Raw genomic sequence first — 20,966 nt, 5'->3', positions numbered from 1 at the left:
GTGGCAAATTGACTGGAAACGGCAACAGAAGGACAATTAAGCATGGGTTAAAATATATGAAACATGGATATACACAGAACTTTTAAGATGATGAAATAAAGCGAGATGTTTACCGTTTGTTATTCTAGACAATAGATTAAGGGAATTGAAAGGAATATGGAACAGCGAGGTTTGCCATTCATAGACAACTAAAGCTAATCTAATCCAAGACATGGAAAAATTAGAGCAGGAACATTAAATACACTTATAATGGGAAACTATTGAGACTTAAAGGCAGAATCACAAATTGGGGGCGCGTAAGGATGTATAATTATATAAAGATAACGATGAGAGTAGCTGGGAATTGTAACCAGGTCTACACCTCGACCAAAATTAGGCTGGGGGTTTAAAAGTACAATGACTATATATGTATATTTTTTTTGTTCTATTTTTCTTTTCTTTTTTAAGGAGAATATATGTTTAAAATTGAATATGTATATAGAAAAGGAACTATAAATACCATCAACATAAAAGGGATCTTGCTCAGAAGCTGAAATACACCAAGCAAATGAGATGAAGAGTGGGAAGAAGAGGAGAGCGGTAAGGGAAGGAGAGAGGGTAGGAGGGGGGAAGAGGAGGAGAGAAATGAGGAGTGGAAAGGGGAGAGAGGGGTAGGAGAGAGGAAGGGGAAGTAGAGAAGGAAAGGTGGACAGAAAGAAGAAAGGAGGTAGGGAGGGGGATGAGAGAGGCAGAAGAAAGTGAACGCACAAATGTAGTGTATGGAGAACAGAAGAGCCAATAACTTTTTTTTTCTTTTGAGGACTTGATGGTAAGATGAATTGATGTGAACATTTAATAATACGATGTTGGCTATGTGATAGTATACATGTGATTATATGTTATGAAAATGAAAAATAAAAAACTTTACAGGGAAAAAAAGAATAGATCCTCATATGGAGAAATGCATTCTCAGGGAGATGCCAGTGGAAAAATTATACTCTCCTATTCTGACAGCCCAATTTGATTCTCATCTAGAAATCCACGGCAGCTGCTTATTTAATACAGTTTGAAGATGGAAGGATCTTCATCATAAGACAATTCCAACTGGCAGGAATTGTTTTCAAACCCTGACCTGCCTTTGTTTACTGAGACAATTTCTATACACTCGCTACATTCAAATGAAATTTCTTTGCAAAGATCATGGATATTTCACAACTCTGTTTTTGTGTAGCTGATAATCGATGATGTTTTTACAATCTGGAAACAATAACAAAAACTCAGTAGGTTTAATGGCTTCTCAAGGCAATTTGCTTGATATGGGAAAAAATATCAGGAGTAGTTGCCTTTTTTCTGTCAAGATTAAGTTTTATATACGTAGATATATATATATATATACACACACACACATTTATTTTGCTTTTCAGAGATGTGAAACCAGATAACATTCTCCTTGATGAACAAGGTAAGGAAAAATTGTATGGTTTTTATTTCTGCTCTCTTGGTGTCTGAATGGAAATGGAAATGGGTGATGTGGGATGTTTTTGCACTTTGTAGCATGTGCATTTATTTCAGTATTGGAATACTAGGCTCCAATTTCTGCAGCAGTGACAGACACAGAAGCTTACGGGATTTGAAATGAGTTGTTTAGCTCATGGCTTTCTCAGCAAGCCCTGGGGCACAGCCATTCGTGGCCCCTGGATTTATATCAGGATATTATGACTCAGAATTTATGGTGTTTTCTTCCCTGATAATAGTAATGTATATTACATTTTTGTTTTGATTACCGTTTGGTATTCTTGTTTTATTGCTTTAATAACTTGCATATAATGAAGATTTGCTTTGACGGTGGAGGCAGCGTATACATTGAACCAAACAAATGAAGAAATAACTGGTGGAAAAGAGACATTATTAGTAGCTACTATAATTCTAATTCTGGCCAGAATAACTTTATGCAAAAGCCACTAAAAAACCTTAAATCTTCCCTCCCTCCCTCCTTCCTTCTCTCATCTATTTTCTTTCTTACCATTCAATACAATCATATGTACAGTATATACTCTACCACATTCACGCATTATCATTCACTATATACGTTTGTGTGTGTGTGTGTGTGTGTGTGTGTATCCCCCCCTCTCTCTCTCACACACACTCAGTTATGATTTATGAAGTCTAGCGACCAGAATACAGATCATTAAACCAACGAGGCTCCTCTCTCCCTTCCTAAGTCTTTTCTCAAAAATGATGGGTTCCTATTCCCAGTAGCGGCTGAAATCAGTAAGCTTATTCCCTACCAGGCTGACAGCTGCACTGCAAGGAAAAGCAGGCAGAGCTCCCCCTCATTCTGTTGGCCTCCAAAATCGTAGCAGAAGACAACTCGCAGGCTGCTGGCCCCATCCTTTTAGGGTATCCATTGTCTTTTACTACTGTAGGGGCCTTTTAATCTGTTTGCAGGCCTAAAACGGCAGAATCAAGACAAAGGCTGGGTTTGAAGATGGATAGCCAAAATCTGCTTCAGATACAGGAAGGATTATACTGTCCAAGGGTGTCGTGTGCTTTAGAGCAGTGTTTCTCAACCCTGGGAACTTTGAGATTTATGGAGCTCCACTCTCGGAATCCCATCCTGTCTGGGCAATTCTGTGAGTTGAAGTCCACACATCTTAAAAGTTCTCTAGGTTGAGAAAGGCCACTCTAGAGCAGGGGTGTCGAACTCAAGGCCTGTGCCGCGGGCCAGATCTAGCCCACCAGGTGCTTAGATCTGGCCTGTAGGGCCGGCCTGGGAATAGCAAAGGACTGGCCCACGGTGCCTCTGCTAGTGAAAATGGGGTGCGCGTCTGTCTCCCCACCCCCACCCACTGTGGGCTGTTCTTGACCTGGACGGCCTCCTGCAAAATCCCCCCCCCCCACAACACAATTCCCTCCCTAGCTCTCTTTCCAGCTCTGTTCTCCGGCATGCAGGGCAACAAAAGACCACGTGACTAACAGGAAAAAATAAAAGGTTCAGTCAGACTTCCTAACTTCATGAGACCCCCCCCCCTTGAGAAGTTGGAAGACCTAATTACATTTTTTTTAAAAACTGGTAGTCCACATGCTCTTCCTTTGTTGCTTCATGCAGGAGACTGGAGCTGGAGAGCAGGTTAGTGAGGGAATCTGGTTGCTTTGGCATGGGGGGGGGGGGAGTGAGGATTTTGCATTGTGATTGCTCATAAGTAAGAACCAATAAAAGAGGAATGGAAAAATCCCTATCTGTAGATCAAAGACCGTTTTTCAGTCTTTGCAAGTTTAAGATGGGCGAACTTCATGCTGTCTGGGGAATTCTGGGAACTGAAGTCCATGCACCTTAAAGTTGCCAAAGTTGAGAAGCATGGGCCTGCACTAGAGTTTATGATTTTCCATTCCTGTTTTATTTAGAGTTTGGTGCAATTAAATAAATCAGTTGTGGTTTTCTTAATTGTGATTAAAGCGATTACTGGACTTTTTGTGAGAAACTGAAATTAAAAGTTGATCCGGGGCTTTGATGATTAGATATGGAATTATGGAAATCATGTAGACAAATGTTAATCCTACTTTGATATATTTTTTAACTTATATTTGTAGCAAAGAAAGTTGAAAGTCATTCTTTTTTCGGTTTTCCTTCTTTCCTCTTTTTTTCTTACACTTCCACTCTTTTTCTTTCCTGAGCCTTTTCTTTTTTCAAATCTGTTTTTTATTTGTTTATCCCTTAGCTTTGTATTTTTTTTTTATGTATGAAGGATCAAAGACTCAGCTATTATAATTCTGCATTCCTTATTTACAGAAATAATATCAAAATTTAGAATGAAATCCATTGGGAGCCATCTCATATCAGGCTGGCTCTGAGTCTCTCTAACCAAAAAGTGTTTATCGATAGAAGGGAATATTTGTAGCTCAGGATTAAACTGTGGGGTCCTTGCTGCTCTCTGAGCTTGATGGCTTTCTTGCAGATGTTTCATTACCAAACTAGGTAACAAACTAGTTACTAGAAGGGAGTGGAGTTTGCTCTTATTTTCATATACTAGTAGCTTAGCCTGTCAGTGTTGATTAGTTGCTTCACAAAAAGTGTTTTGATTGGTGATGGGTCTCTACAGTCTCAGGCGAAGAAGGGCTATTCTTCAACCCCTCCTCAAATGTTCTTTAAAATACAGACTTTCCCAGAATTCCTTTGGGAACCTCCAACATGCAAATTGTGGCTACTCATCCTGGAGATTTACTGTTTGCTGGGAAGGTGCGTAACCAAAAGTCAGTCTACATTTAGTCTACATCTGACTTTGGGGATATTTCTTCGTAACCAAAGAAAAGTGTATTTTCTGTGCAGGTCACACCCCTTGCGTACTGGATCTGGATGTCATAAAGCGGAGTCCACATTTTGTAATTACCCCCCCCCCCCGTGCCCTGTTTTGGCTTTCAGAGAGCTGCAGGAGGCTGAATGTGGTTACACCCACCCTGGGCACGCCCCCCCAGCCCTCCAAGATCAAACATAACCCTGATGCGCCCTCAGTGAAATTGAATTTGACACCCCTGCTCCAGAGTGAAGAAGGGAGCACAGCTCTGGTAACTGGCCTTCTCCAAACCAGACCAGTGAAAATCTTCTATTCTGACATTCTGGAGAGACTTGATGTTGGATTAGCATAGAAAATGACTCACTGCCTTCATTTCCTGGCTGGTGGTACGTCACTCCCAGTGAGGCAAAGATGAAACGCACAGGAGCCTCGGTTTCCTCATTTGACTTCCAGCAATAGAAATATGTTTCTTCCCTCTCGGTGGAATTGCCTGGGTGTCTTCACAACCTCATCCCTGAAAACTAGTTATGGAAAGTTGAAAGGTGGAGCCTCCTGAACCTTCCTTTCCTCCCTCTGGATCGGACGGTTCAAGTAGAGGCTTGGAATTGCATTTTCATGTACTTCCACAGCCAAATAGCTGCTCTTTGCTGCAGGCCAGGCCAGGTGCCTAGATGCCATGTCTCCAATGTGCCTGCAGTGCTCCGGTGGCATTCTGCCAAGGAGAGAAAGCTCAAGATCTAGCAGTTTCATCAGACACCCGCTGAGGTTTATGCCCTCCTGTTTCAAGGTAAAAGAACAGAAAGCAAGCAGCAAAGTAGAGGTGTAAAAGGAAGGAACGGTTGTCTCCACGTATCTGCTGTCTTCCCTTTCACTGGCAATGGGAACAACATCCCCAAAGGAAGAGAGGAGCAAGTGAGAAATACTGAGAAACCAGACCCACCAAGGCTGCCCTGCAAAGCAGCCCCATAATCTTTACCAGCCTTACCAATGATGTCTGTCTGTCTGTCTGTCTGTCTGTCTGCCTGCCTGCCTGCCTGCCTGCCTGCCTGCCTACCTACCTACCTACCTACCTACCTACCTACCTACCTACCTACCTACCTATCTATCTATCTATCTATCTATCTATCTATCTATCTATCTATCTATCATCTATCTGTCTATCAAACCCAAGTACCACTCACTCATCACAAAATCTCCAGAACCATAAAGCCTACAAACTTGAAAATTGGCACGTATGTTCCTCTTGCCTTCTAGGTGCTTGCTAAAAAAGGATTTTTCAAAATGACCACCAGATCATTAGTATTTCTTATACATGCTCTGATGCTAAGGAGTTCTACTCCCCCTCCCCACCTGAAAAGAACTCTGTTCCGACTGCCAGTTGCCTCACATTCCATTACCACAGTTCAAACTGGCAGATGTTCCACTCCTTCACTCAGGAGCAGTCTGGGGCTCCTTACAGTACCAAACGTCGGTCTCACCAAAATGTCTGTGCCTTCCACCTATGGAATTGCTTCCGGACTCAAGGCGGTGGGAGCGATATTCCCTTTTGTGTTTCAGTCACTGACCACCACTAAGCCAATTGGATTCTGAACCGAATTTCTCCTGCGTAGCCCGATCACATAGTTTGGTTTCAAAGCTCGGTGATCCAGCTGGAGTAGAAATAAACCCAGGCAAAGGACATCATGAGTTAATCTCTCTGTTTGTTTCATCGAGCCTTGGCTCATGAATCCTAAACGCTAGAAATCCACACGCTGGTGGAATAAAAATGAGAGGCAGAGATTGATTCCAGACTAGCATTTTTATCTTGGCACGAAAGCATTAGAAGCGGCTGATCTGCTTCAGGAAGCTTAGGAGAGGTGATGTCGCATACCTAATTGTGGCATAAGCGAGATGTGGTTCTTAATAGGCACAAGCTGAGATCAGTCACCTCTAGAACAGTATAGTCTGAAAACGACTTCCCCTAGTAAGGTCCTATATTTAAATCAGAGTGTTTGCTTTAAAATCCTTAAAGATATATATACATACATTGCTCTCCTGTCCTCGAGTGCAGATTCCAGCCCCACCAAAGCAGACCCCTCTCTAGCTCAGATGCAGCCCTCTTCATTCGTGTGTTATGTGCCTGGCACGTTGGAGAAGGTTCAACTGCCTCACAGCTAAGCTGCAAAACTCCAGGGAGCCTTAGGAGGCAGCTCTGAGCTCCAGAAACCTTTTATTCCGGCTGCCGTCTAGTGGTCATTGCTATGATGTCAGTCTGTATCTGGGAGCTCTAATTCAGCCTCCTGCAGTTCTACGTTGATATTTGACGGATTATGTATATCTGTGTTGAAATTCATTTTCTCTGTAATGAAACTCTTCCTTTATAACTCAACAGAGAGGCCCATTTCATGCCAGAGGGAACTTTTGAATGGAAAATACTTATTTATTTATTTGCTATTAAGAACTCACTCGGTCACTCTGGGCAGTTTACAAGGATAAAACCCAAGTATAAAAACCAGTAACCTTCCATCCGCTTAGGGAGAAACTACCCACTTGATGGACTCCACATCATTCCGGGTCTGTTGGCAGACCGTGTCTTCAAGGCTTCCAAGAGTGGGAGGCAGTCTCTGCAGAGATGATGTTCCACAGAGGGAGAGCAACTACAGAGAGTGACCTTTTTCTTGGTCTCACAGGATGGACCTCCATGAGTCATGGTGGCACAGTGGCTAGAATATAGTATTGCAGGTTGGCTCACTGCCAGGAGTTCGATTCTGACCAGATCAAGGTTGACTCAGCCTTCCATCCTTCCACCATCATTTTAGTAAAATGAGGCTCCTGGTAAAATGGGGGCAAAACACTGACTGAAAACTGCTTAGAGAGGGCTCTGAAATACTAGGAAGCTGAGTATAAGTCTAAGTGCTAGTGCTAGAAGGGGCCCATAGGATTCCCTGCCTCTCCACTCTGGTGAGCTGGGTGGGTGTGGCTGGGAAGAGACAGTCTTTCAAATAACCTGGTCCCAAGCCATGGAGGGCTTTGAAAGGGACAGGCGGCACTTTGAATTGGACTCAGAATCAAATTAGCAATCAATGCAGCTCCTGCAAGAGAGGCGACACATGCACAAATTTAGGCTTGCGCAAAACTACGAGGGCTGCCGCATTTTGAACCAATTAAAGCTTCCAGATACTTTTCAAGGGCAGCTCCGTGTAGAGTACATTGTGATATCCACAAGGTGGAATTTTAATGGTTTTGCAGTCAATTGCCAGAAGATCCCTCTATGCCTCTCCTGATGCCTTCGCTTTGTTCCAACCCTGACAATAGCCTATTCCCCAATGATTTCCCCTTTAAAAAGCTTATCAAATAGCTTTCCACACAACAGGAAAACGAAATGTTAGTTGGCTGGAGCAGCTTTTATGTATTCGTGTGTAATCCAAGTTATATTTAAAGTGTCACAGCCCAGCCGTTAGTCCATCGATCAGAAGGAGTTTCAAATGACTTCCGTTTTTTCCTATCATGCAATATCCCCCCCACCCCCATTCTGAGTAACAGGTAAGTCACTGCTACTTTGCCCTTTCATAATCACAAATATGATAATGTGGGAAAAAGGTCTCTGACCTACAAGCTAAAGTGTAAGTAATTAAAATCTAAACTGAGAAGTTAGCTTATTCTAACAAAATTATATTATTATGATACAATTGCATTTTACAATAGCACCTTCTTTAGGCTCACCATTCTTCTGAAAATCATGTCCATAAGCAACATAGAACTCTTAACTGAAATTATGGCTTCTCCATAAAGAGAGAGATAAATGGGTTGCTTTGTGGATATATTAGTTTTCCTGATGGTGTAGTTAAACCAAAATGTCATTTAACCAAAATGTAAAAAGTTAATTGGGTGCTTTCTAAAAAAATAAATCCATGGTTTGAATATGATATTTCATTCAGTGGATTGAAACTCTGATTGCGCTTATCACCTATGAGTTTCAGAGGTGGGATTCAGCAGGTTCAGACCACTTCTGGAGATCCGGCAGCGGAAATTTTGAGTAGTTCAGAGAACCGGTAAATACCACCTCTGGCCCCGCCCCCATCCATTCTCTGCCTCCCGAGTCCCAGCTGATCGGGAGGGAATGGAGATTTTACACTATCTTTCCCCTGCCACGCCCAACAAGCCACACACAGAGAACCGGTAGTAAAAATGTTTGAATGCTACCACTGATGAGATTGCCTATAGACATTAGACTATATATGAACAAATATATTGAAATATGGGACTCATTTATACAAAATACAGAGGTTGAAATATATAGTTAAATATATAGTTGATGTAGTTAAACCATATAAATGTATTAGAAATATATGTATTTGAATAATTGTGTTAGATAACTGTGTGTAGAATTATAACTACAATCAAATTGATATAACTTCATTTTTGTTTTTTGTATTTGTTTGCTTTAAAAAAAAACAATTTTCATGTGTCCCCCCCCCCCTTTTTTTGACAATGCATGTATTTATTTTTTTTGGGTTTTTCTGTCATAATTTTTAAAAGCAATACAGTAAAAAAAAAGAGAGTAATTTCAAAATTAGTATCAGATAAGAGATATTTGTATTATTTTATATTTAAAAGATAATGATACACAACTTCCTTTGTATCTACCTTTAATACTATTAACTGTTCTCTAACAGTTCGGATGCCTCATGGTTCACATTGATTAGGATTGATTTAATTTTTATGTCAATTCGTAAGAACCCTTACTATCATATTATCTCAATCGTATTATTATCAGGTCATATTTGTCAGAATAAATCAGCAGGGTGGTTCTACCTAAATATCATGTTTTGTGTTCTGTTTAAGGCCATGCCCACCTCACCGATTTTAACATTGCAACCATCGTCAGAGATGGGGAAAGAGCCACTGCTCTAGCTGGGACGAAGCCTTACATGGGTGAGTGGAGACATTTCTGTTACTTAACGATGTGCTTTGCCTGCATATTCACAATGGGCTGTGATGGATCATGTTCTTCAGGCAATCAGTGGCATTATGGTTTTCCTTGGAAAACTATGACAGTCACAATACAAGTGATTTAAAACTCACTGTGAGACGGAAAGAAATAAAAACATCCTGTTCCTGTAACAAATTAATTAAAATGATATTAATTATTTTAGGGGCAGAACCAGAGAAGGTTTTTGTTGTGAAATCTCATCTTTCATTTGTAATCCTCTACTGTTTCTGATGCTTTTTTTCTACACAGAATCCTTAATGTAAAGGAGTCAAAAAGACAATGGACAGACTTTTATTTCTTTTCATAATACTAAGAGCCCCCTATGTGGAAGCATCTTTAATACTAATCTCTCCTCCCTCCCCCAATCTCCTAATACAGTGGTATATCTTGGTACTCAACTGGTTTGAAACTCATTGATTTTGGTACTCAACACATTTTGACATGGAAATTTTGTCTGGTACTCATCGTTTGTTTGGTACTCAACACAGAAGCTAAAACTTATCAGTGTCAGTTTCCTTGTGACTTATTACATTATTTTTAATAGGAAAAAATCATTTAGTTTTGATACTCATTGTACCAAAATGTACATCCTTGAAAACGTCACCTTTTCCTATCTTAGATCCAAAATTGTATTTGTCCACTCAGTCCAAATGAAATATACATTTTCCTACTAAACTGGTTCATCTTTTGAGATTCTGTGACATTTACTTTGTTGTGTTTGTGCGCATGTATGTGTCCTGTACCATATTTGAGCATGTGTAATATGATATATTGGAGTCATTTGGGTATAATGGTTAGGATGCCAGGCTAGAAACTAGGAAACTGTGAATTCTAGTCCAGCCTTAGGCACAAAGCCAACTGGGTGACTTTGGGCTTGTCGCTCTTTCTTAGCCCTCGGAAAGCATTTCTGATCAACCTTTTGACTAAAGAATTTCAGGAACTTGTCCAGAGAGTCTCTAAGAATCAGACACAACTGAATGGGAGAAAAGGAAAGGAAACAAAATGTATTTAGCATATGGCAGATCATGCATGGACTAGCAATATATATTACCCTTTCACCTAGGTTAGTAAAACACAATAAAATATAAATGTTTAAAAGATGTAAATTCAAATACCAATGTCTAGGCCATCTAAACATTGAAGTGCAGCATTGTTTATATTAAAAAATAATAATAATATTTAGCTTATAGTAATCCTCCCACCGTTTGTTTATTTTGCCCCAGGCATAAAATAATCATCTAATTTAAATCTATTTATATTTCCTTCTCTTAAAGAGATTAATTAGGCTTAGGAATGCTTTAATTTTATATTTCATTAATTGAACCCTTTTGTGTCTTGGTCCTTCATTGATATTGGCTATTTATACTGTGCTTCCCTGAAAATAAGACAGGGTCTTATTTTCTTTTGGACCCCAAAATAAGCACTTGGCCTTAGTTTCGGGGAGGTCTTATTATTTTTGAGGTGCAGGAGGCAGCGAACATGGTTAGCTCATGGCTGCTGCTGTGTTGCAATATTTTCAGGGGAGGGTTTTATTTTAGCGCATGCGCTCAAAAGCCCGATTGGGCTTATTATCCGTGGAGATCTTATTCTCAGGGAAACAGGGTATCAGAAGGCAGCTATACGTAGATTACATCTCCAAGATTAAGCATATGATCCACCTTTCAGAGCTGTAAACAGTCTCACTTAATTCTAGAAAAATGCAAGCTATGGGGGGGGGCGCGTTCATATTAGCAACAATTTCTTAATTTTCGCTTTATATAACTATACAAGTACTATTACCAATCTGGAGTCTTGAGGTCTGACCCTCTGCTTTCAGCTGGCTTATCTTCCCAAATATTTGGTCCTACGTATGAAGTCAACTTGTGATTCTCTTTTAGCCAGGATGCCCAGTTACAACTTAGAAGTTCTTGTGTCTCATTGACCTGTGATTAAACCCCACTAAATTTGTTAGAATATCTGGTTTTATAACTATGGGAATATGCGAACTATGGGAACTGAAACTAACAATGATGGAGGTATTAAACGATGTCCTTGTTTTTCTTTTCAGCTCCGGAGATCTTTCATTCCTTTCAGAACGGAGGATCAGGCTACTCCTTTGAAGTTGATTGGTGGTCTCTAGGAGTGATCGCATATGAGCTTCTGCGTGGATGGGTGCCTGGCATATCTTTTATTTTTAAAAATACTTGGAGATTGCTTTTCCCCATTAAAGTGTGGGGAATAGGTTCATTGATTCCAAGAAAATGAACATACAAATCAGTGGAAGTTAAAAAGTCTTATTGAAGAAAAATATAACAGAAACAAGACAGCTAAATAGGAAATTCCAACTTTCTACAGATGAATGTAAATTCAGAAGAGAATTTAATGTTCCTCAGCTGTTGGAAGCTTCACACAATTTCCTTTAACGTATAGTAACATTCCTAAATTGAGCCATACTGAAGCTGATCCCTAGTATTTCAGAGTTCATTTTTTCTATCAGTTATTCATATTTCTAATTAAACACACTTCTTGTTTGTCAGACACCAACAATTTATGTGAGGCAGTACCAGTCCTTAACATCAACTTCTCTCTGCCATAAATGGCCCACCTTGGGTTTGCTCTCTTAAACTAGTCTGCATCTGTGTGTCTCTGTTTCTCGATCTCTCTATTGTCCATCCACCCATTGTCCATCATCTGTCTGTCTGTCTGTCTGTCTGTCTGTCTGTCTGTCTGTCTGTCTGTCTGTCTATCTATCTATCTATCTATCTATCTATCCATCCATCCATCCATCCATCCATCACCTATCTGCTGCTCAACTCCTTCATGGTACAATATTAAGCAATTTGAGGCAAAACAATATGGAACAAAATAAAACAAAACATATGAGAAAAGGGATGGAGTCTCATAACAAACCAGTCATCCCACAAAGGGCCCCACCCTCCAGAGCCTAAGGACTCCTTTAAATAAAGCTAAGGTGGGGGGTTCTACGCACTTCAAATGGCTGCAAGACAACTTTGTGCGTCTGTTCAGGTTCCATTGTTAAAGGAGTGGGATCTGGAGCATGTGGATCCTGTCCAACCCTCCAGTACAGAGAGTAGCTATGGGAGACAGAGGGTCTTTTGGATCTTGAATCACATCCAGAAGACCACCGGCAGCCAGTGGAGCTTAAGAAAGATGCCATCACATGTGTGTGCATGCCCTTCAATGCCTGTTCCACAGCATTCAGAACCAGCTGCAGCTTCAAAAGGGTCTCAAGGGAGCCCCTTATACCTTGTAGGAGTTGAAATGCAAGGGGACCAAAGCATCATGGTGATAGCAATAGAGTAATAATAGTATTACAGCAGTCTAAATAACTGTATTAATTAAATGCTTGATGTTATGATAAATAAATGTGGAGTTTTCATCTATTTCCATTTATTCATCCCCCCCCCACCCCCCAGAGGCCTTATGACATCCACTCCAATAGTCCTGTGGAATCGCTAGTTCAGCTGTTCAGCACCGTGAGCGTCCAGTATACAACAGCTTGGTCAAAAGACATGGTGGCATTATTAAGAAAGGTAAAATCGTTGTTTCTTTGGTAAGGATTGTAATGATTCAGTATCACTGCACAAATACGGGCTTTGATCCAAAAATATGTGGTCCCTCTGACTTGCCAACATGCCGCATATGTCTGTGTAGCAACAGTTGCCTTCAGCACATCACTCCGTTGTTCCTCGAACAGAGCCAGGGAAACCTGCCTGCAGCCCTAAGCAACGAAGTCGGGGACGGAGAGTGTTTGGCACCAGAGATGCCGTCTCCTCTCCTTCAGGTGCTTTCCAGCCCTGTACATGCGTCCCTGCCATGGTGGCTGCAGGTCGACTCTGCCAACTGCCAGCCTTCCCTCATTCTGAGCTCTGTAAAATGAGGACCCAGATTGCTGGAGGCAACGTGCTGATATCCGTAAACCGTTTAAAGAGGGCTCTAAAGCACTGGGAATCGGTGTGTAAGACTATGCGCCATTGCTATTTTCATTGGGTAGATGTAAGTGCATCGTCAGAGGGGGAAACATGTTTTCTTTACATGTAATGCAGTGTGTAATTTTATTGTTAAAGCTATGCAATGGCTATACCAGTGATGGCGAACCTATGGCACGTTGAGCCTTATTTGCCGGCATGGCAGCTCTCAGCTCACACTGGCCAGCTGATTTTCAGCCTTCCGGAGGAGTCGAGGAGGCCGTTTCCATCCTCCCCAGACTTTAGGAAAACCTACGAAGCCTTCAGAGGGTGAAAAACAAGCCCAACGGGCCAACCAGAAGGTCCTTCCGGAACTTCCAGTTGGGCCGTTGAGCCGTTTTCCGCCCTCTCCTGGGAGGGTGAGCCTGGGGAGGGTGAAAGGCGGGGGGGTTGCTCGCGCATGCGCAGGTCGGTGGTCTCACATACACAATTTTGGCAGAACTTTAGAAAAAGGTTAACCATCACTGGGCTATGCCTTTAATTGCCAGTAAATGCCTTTGCATGCAGTTATAGGGCTTTCTGCTGGCTTGATTAATATTTTTCAGATTGTGATACCCCCTATAGGCATTCAAAAGACAACAAAATGTGTGTGAAACGGGTGGGATGTGTCTCACAATCCAATTTCACCTTCCTCTAGCAACCCCCTGGTTGAAGGGAAATGCCTGTAGGAGGCTGAAATTGTGTTTGGGTGATAACAACCCTCCATGGAAGTTCAAACTGTTTAATAGCGGAGGGTCGTCTGTGTGTCAGACTGGAAGTGCCAGACTCCTTCATAAAAGTGTCTCCTGTGTATGAAACATTAGCTAATTGTGCTAATGATTGGTCTCACTTGAGACTGAAGTGTCAAGTTCTGGAATCCTGATAGTGTGGATACATTTATCATTCCCACTGGCAGCCAATTTAGGTGATTTCTGTCAGGACTGACTCCAACCTAGGACTTTTTAGAAGCAAAGAGGAAGCGATCGGCGTGCTTGAAGGAAGGCTAACAAAAGGACAACTAATCTTTAAAAGATGGAAGTGAGAAACAAGAGAACTCGGCGCATCCGGATTCAGACCACTGGGAACTCTGTATATTGAATGCTAGATGTGGGCAGTGGGATGATTTATAGAATATATTGCCCCGAGCAAAGCTCCTGTCTCTATTCCAGTTGGTTTGGGGGGGTTTTCCCAGATTTTTCCTGCCTGCAGAGTCCCCAATTCATCCACAGCCCAGTGGAAAGATGCTTGTGCCTCGGAAGGCCCAAAAATGTTTATGATGAGCTTTCTGGAGGACACAACAACCTGACCATTTTCAGTGAGGAGAGATTCCCTCGTGCCAACGGGCTGTGCAAAGCACCCTTCAAATCCATTACAAAATGTTCCTTCAAATTCTTTGCCAGCCCTCGTCAATATCTGTAGGCAGGGGGGGGGGGGATAAAATGTAAAGTGCCATTGATGCCTGTGATGGTTGAATGTTTTTAAAAGATGAGTATCTTGTAAAAAAGTGGGGGGGGGATGCATATGTACAAGAGTGTACAAGAATCAAGTGTTCTAATATAAATCTGTCTCAAATGAGCAGCGTGTGTAGTTTTAAAGTAGGATTGTGTTATGGACAATTTACTCAACAAGAATACTCCCTCTGCTGGGTTAATGTAGGAAGGTAGCCTCCAAGCAAACATTGTCTAGGGGAAGTAATAAGCAGTGGAAGGCACGAAACCTCCTGAAGATGAGCATTTGTGGGAAACCAACATGAAGAAGGAATTGTGGAGGCGAGAAGTTTAGTTCGTATTTGAGTGAGATGAGCTTCACTACGGAAGGAATGGGGTGTTATTCCCAGTCACACACAAAAATAGAGCATCTGAACTGATGCAGCTAGGAGACTTTCTTCTCGTCCTTTTCGCCAAATGTAGATTTAAGAAAGGTCATTTAATTGTGCGCAGCCATTTCACCTTCTCTAACCAGCAGTGGTCAGAGTGCAGTACTGCAGGCTAAATTCTGCTGCCTGCAATTTGGCACTTCAGATCTCACCAGGCTCAAGGTTGACTCAGCCTTCCATCCTTCCGAGGTTAGCAAAATGAGGGATCAAATTGTTGGGGGCAAGAGGCTGACTCTGTAAACCGCTTAGAGAGGGCTATAAAGCGGTATATAAGTCTAAGTGCTATGGCTATTGATGGAAGGGATGTCAACTACCGCAGTGAAGAATTGGTGCTTCCCTTATGTTCTTTGTCAAGTACTGTAGGACCCGTGAGTGTAGTAGCTCAGTCAGAGGGGCTGCATTTTGCTACTCAAGTAGTAATACTACAACTACTGCCTTTGCATCATAATACCCCCGGGCATCTAAAATGAAATAAATAAGTTTGTTAATGCTAGACTGCAGAAAACTGAATGGGTCTTTCGTTTGAAAATGGGGGATAAAACTAAATCAGGTTTAGCTATTTTGTGGATTGAAAAACAAATAAAGGAGAGGTTGTGTGATATAACTATTGAGAAAAAGAAGAGGATTTCTCTTTATACACTTCACTGCTTACGTAGAAAAGGTAATCTTCAACCTTCAACCTCAATTGGAACCAGAATTTCTGTTACTAAGCGAGGCGGTTGTTAAGTGAGTTGCACCTGATTTTATCACCCTTTTTTATTATTTTATGGTTGTAAGCAAATCACTGCAGTTGTTAAGTGGATCTATCTTTCCCCATTGATTTTGCTTAGCTGAGCAAAGGGAAGACCACAAATGGTGATCACGTGACCCCAGGGATACTGGGACCATTGTGGGAAATACCTGCTGTTTGCCAGGTGCCCAAATTTTGCCCATATGGCCGTGGAGATGGTGCAACAGTCTTAAGCATGAAGACGCTCATGAGTCATTTTTTCAGTGCTAACTTCAAATGTTCCCAAAACGAATGGTTGTAAGTCAAGAACTACCCCGTTATCCTGAAAATAAGACCTCCCTGGAAATTAAGCCCAATCGGGTTTTTGCTGAAAGAAGCCCTCCCCCCAAAAAATATTGCAACACAGCAGCAGCCACGAGGTGACCACGCTTGACGCCTCCTGAACCTCAAAAATAATAAGACCTCCCCGAAAATAAGGCCAAGTGCTTATTTTTTTTGGGGGGGGGTGTCAAAAGATAATGAGACCCTGTCTTATTTTCGGGGAGACACGGTATCTGTAAAACAGCTCAGATTTTGTTTCCCCCAGCTGCCCAGTTTCGCCCTGAATAAATGTTGCCCTTCTGATTTCCATTTTCAGCTTTTGACAGTCAATCCTGAGCATCGTTTTTCCAGTCTAGCCAACATCCGGACTTCCTCCTACTTCTCTAATGTGGACTGGGAAGAAATTTGGGAGAAGAAAGTAGAGCCTGGCTTCGTTCCCAACGTGAGTCGAAGTGATGAGTATGTTGGTTTGAATTGTGGGTCTCTGCGACTCATGAAGGAGGCAGTAATATAAAGCCAAGGGTTGTATTCCAAACCCCCCCCCCCACACACACACACCACCCATGGCTAAGGAATTTGGACTGAGAACATTGCTTTCCTTTCCCGTTTGCTATTCCCACGGCGGCAACCTCCTCCTCTCTGTCTGGTTTTCCACAGAAGGGCCGCCTGCACTGCGACCCCACTTTTGAGCTGGAGGAGATGATTCTGGAGTCGCGGCCGCTGCACAAGAAGAAGAAGAGGCTGGCCAAGAACAAATCCAGGGACAACAGCAAGGACGGATCGCAGTCCGTAAGTGTCCCCTTTGGCAGCCGCCAGAGAGAACCCGGAAACCTTTTGGAGTGTCCTCCGGTCACAGGCGCTTCGCTTTCAAGTGCCTCTGATGGGGCCCTGCAGTAACCCTGCTGGGCTCTTGGCCAAATTGGGAGGCATCATTTCAACCTTTGCTGAAGTCTCCTTCCTTGAGTTGCTCTACAAAGCAACAACAGGGATCCTTCACTTCTGAGCACAGGGGGGGGGAGTCACTACAGTACAGGTAGTCCTCGATTTATGACCATAATGGAGCCCTAAGTTTACGTTGCTAAGCGAGACATCTGCTAAGTGAGTTTTGCCCCATTTTACTGCTTTTCTTGCCACGGTTGTTAAGTGAATTATTGCAGCTGCAAAGTGAGTCTGGCTTCCCCATTGCCTTTGCTTGTCAGGAGGAGATCACGTGACCACAGGACACACCGAAAACACCACAAATATGAACCTGTTGCCAAGCATCCGTATCTTGGTCACATGACCATGAGGCTGCTGCAATGGTCATAAGTGTGGAAAACGGTCAGTGACGTTGTAACTTCAAAGGTCACTAAGTGAACTGTTGTAATTCGAGGACTACCTGTACCAGCACAGAAGTCTCTTCTTATTTTGTTCTTCCCTAGTGCTGCTTAACCAGCAGAGAAAGAGACACGGGGGATCTCCCTTAAAGCAAAGTTGTCTCAGGAAGAGTTTGCCTCTTCAGCACCAATCTAAGTCCTCCTCCTCCTCCTCCTCCTCCTCCTCACACTCGCCTACATTATGCTCCTCCAGTTAGGTGAGGCTGAAGCTGCTAGAATCTCAACTCCGACTTTGTCAGCCTGGGGGCTGCCTGTTTGCCGCCAGTTAGAAGCGCTACCCTTGGGTCGATCAGGGACTTTGCGGTGTCCCTGCGACCAGCAATGTTTTGTCTTCCCAGTCACCGTGTCTTCGGGATGGTTTAGGTCCTGCCGGACCGTCCAAGGGCAAAAGTGTCATCGGCGGACTCGGACTGTCGAGTCTGCACGATGTTCCGTCGCGACATTGGCTCCTCCCTCTCCCCTTGCTAAAATTGTTGAAGTCCACCCCTGGGTAGATGTATTAACCTCTAAGCCACGGGCTCTCCTCACTTTGTCAACTACACCAGGGGGAGAAATTAAGTGTTTTTTTGGGTGAAACCAGGGCAACCTGGTCTACCCAAATATGGAATGGAGCATATTGCTTCCAGAAAAACACTTAATCTTTCCCCTGGTATAGCTGACAAAGCAAGAAGATCCCATGGCTTAGAGGTTAATACATCTACCTAATATGCAAGTAGCCTGGGTTTAAATCCCAGAAAGGTTATGGCTAGCTGACGAGAGCTAGATAGCTTGAAATGGATCTATACTGGTCTTCCTTTATTTCTTTGTTGGTAAAATATAAATTGGACACAAAAATAGTTTGTTGTGAAAGCGACTGCCTGCGAAGGCTCCTGGATTGGGACTGGAAGGAAGGAAGCTGTATGCTCCATCCCATATTTGCGTAAACCAGGTTGCCCTGATACGCCCGTTTCACTGGAAAAACACTGTTTCAAAGGAGAGTCTCCCTAATTTTTTGGAGACTAACAGAAAGGAGGGGAGAAATGCTTTCAGACTTGCAAGATTCTGTTAAGGTAACCTTACGACAAAGACAGAGCTAAGCTTCATTGTTGTCCTTCTTATCTGGGCTACTTTGAAGGGCTGTTATTTTATTCTATCACATTGGTCCGTCAAGCTAACACAGTTTTATTATGGAAAAGGACCAACCTCTTACCAATTGCTGCTCCTAAGTGACACCACTGTTGCTTTTCTTGTTATTTTTCTTGAACACCGACAGCACGCATACCATTTAATGAAAGAACTCAGAGCCATGTAACGAAACAATCATTCTGACTGAAAATATTGGAATAATGGGTGCAAATTTTGTCTGTACTTCTTAAGAATGAAAACGGATCAGGTGGCGCAGTGGTTAAATGCAGCACTGCAGGCTACTGCTAGATCAGCAGTTCAGCGGTTCAAATCTCACCGGCTCAGGGTTGACTCAGCCTTCCATCCTTCCGAGGTGGGTAAAATGAGGACCCAGATTGTTGGGGGCAATATGCTGACTCTCTGTAAACCGCTTAGAGAGGCCTGAAAGGCCTATGAAGCGGTATATAAGTCTACTGCTATTGCTATTGCTATTGCTATTGCTATTGCTATTGCTATTGCTATAAGAAATCCATTTTGTGAAGCAAAAAATAAAGCAGATAATAGCTGTACCAGTTCTGATGTCCCTATTCAGTACTAAGGCTACGCGGCACAGTGGATTTAATTTCAAAAAGTGCTTCATAATCTTCAGGAGGACATCTGTAGCCTGTTTGCAACTTCATAAAATAGCTGTAATGTATCCTGGGATCCTTGTTTCTTTTGCCCACCATCGTGTCCTGCCATTCTGTTGGAAGTGAGGGGGGGGGGGGGGCTTAAGAGCCAAGGTGGCGCAGTGGTTAAATGCAGCACTGCAGGCTACTGCTAGATCAGCAGGTCAGCGGTTCAAATCTCACCGGCTCAGGGTTGACTCAGCCTTCCATCCTTCCGAGGTGGGTAAAATGAGGACCCGGATTGTTGGGGGCAATATGCTGACTCTCTGTAAACCGCTTAGAGAGGCCTGAAAGGCCTATGAAGCGGTATATAAGTCTACTGCTATTCCTGGCATTTTCACACGCTTTTGCTATAACTGCTTGGGAATTAGGGAGGGGGATCATCTTTGGAGACGAGTGGACTCCCTCCCAGCCGATTCCAGCCTGGTTTCCAGGCCATCATGGCCTGAGATTGAATTCTTATCTGCCTAGCACCTCACTGTTCTCAAAACAACCTCGTAACATCACATTGGATGCTGATGGGCTGGTCAGGGGAGTTGGGCTTGGGGAAACGGAAGGAAATCAGATTTTGCTTTCCTTCAATCACTCTCTCTCAGTAAAAGTCCTTGTGGTTCAACTTATTAGATTCAAGAGTCTTACTTTCTTGAGGGAACAGCTGGGGCAGGTCGTGACACCTGGATTCTACCAGATTTTGCCACCTTCAGTTCCCACAGGCCACAGGCTGAGGAGTTCCTTCAAGGCAGAGTGGAACGATAGTGCAGTTCAATTTCTTCAGGTTCTGAAAGATCTTTTGTAGAGTAGACCTGAAATGCCACACACAATCCTAGTCGGCCTACTCTCATTGTTGTTTTTAGCTTCTCTCTTATTCCCAGGGATCGGTTGGTTGGTTACAGTATTCATGTTCAATCACAGTTAGACAACATTCATATCAGTCTTCCCCCATAATCAGTCCCATAAAACAAGAGTTAAATATACCATAAAATAAACCATACAACCAGAACAGCTCCCTCCAGAACAATGAAGGAAATTGTGCAATGTACATCACTAAAGCTCCAGCAGCCCAGCAAAATAATACTATTTTAGACACCTTGTTTAAACAACACAACATGCGGATTGCCCAAGACTCAGACGGGGAAGAGCCACTCGTAAAAAGGCCTGAGCCTACTTTTCAACTCCTCCATCTCTTGGAGTGGAGAGCATGAAGCATCCTCTCTATGTTGGAGTTCACAAGATGGCCAAACGCCTTTTGAAGGAGATGGTGCCTAAAATGTCACCTCTTTGTAGGTCATCTGCATCTCCATCTTTTTTATGTGTGACATATAAACTGTGCACATTATTATATTTGAATTGGCCTCATTCTAAATCCATGAAGCTCAGAGTAGAAATCATAGAAACCACAAGCTGATATAGAGAAAGTGTCAAATGCAGGAAATCAAAAGTCAGGTGGGGGTTCAAATAGGTTTATTGCATGCTAAAACTCTCTACAAGAATCTGAACTACTAACAGTCAAAGAAAATTGGTGGTAGGTAAGAATCAATGTAATTCAAGGTGGACTTTGGTCTCTTATGGATATTCTTAGCACCTCCCTTAGGCTCATGCTGGTCATCTCCTCTTGGAAGCCCCAATTTTAGGGGGGGGGTGGTCAAAAGACATTCCAGCTTAGAGACCATTTGGGGGAGGAAGCATTTGAGGTCAACCTTG

At 42.7% G+C, this 20,966-nt stretch overlaps 1 protein-coding gene across 1 annotated transcript in view; it reads left to right on the top strand.

The window, feature by feature from the left end:
* Positions 1-20,966, top strand: part of STK32C (serine/threonine kinase 32C) — a 172,467-nt gene that overhangs the window by 147,239 nt on the left and 4,262 nt on the right. The window contains exons 5-10 of the mRNA XM_087726023.1: positions 1,404-1,441; positions 9,096-9,185; positions 11,291-11,394; positions 12,660-12,776; positions 16,434-16,559; positions 16,775-16,906. Coding sequence (XP_087582149.1) covers positions 1,404-1,441; positions 9,096-9,185; positions 11,291-11,394; positions 12,660-12,776; positions 16,434-16,559; positions 16,775-16,906 — 607 coding nt within the window. The remainder of the gene's footprint in view (positions 1-1,403; positions 1,442-9,095; positions 9,186-11,290; positions 11,395-12,659; positions 12,777-16,433; positions 16,560-16,774; positions 16,907-20,966) is intronic.

This window comes from Thamnophis sirtalis, unplaced genomic scaffold (genome assembly GCF_051295495.1).
Source record: "Thamnophis sirtalis isolate CommonGarterSnake01/CBP01778 unplaced genomic scaffold, rThaSir2_p1.2 scaffold_11, whole genome shotgun sequence".
In the NCBI taxonomy this organism is placed as follows: domain Eukaryota; kingdom Metazoa; phylum Chordata; class Lepidosauria; order Squamata; family Natricidae; genus Thamnophis; species Thamnophis sirtalis.
Note: the sequence above shows the minus strand (reverse complement) of the source record. Positions and strands in the feature narration are given on the sequence as shown.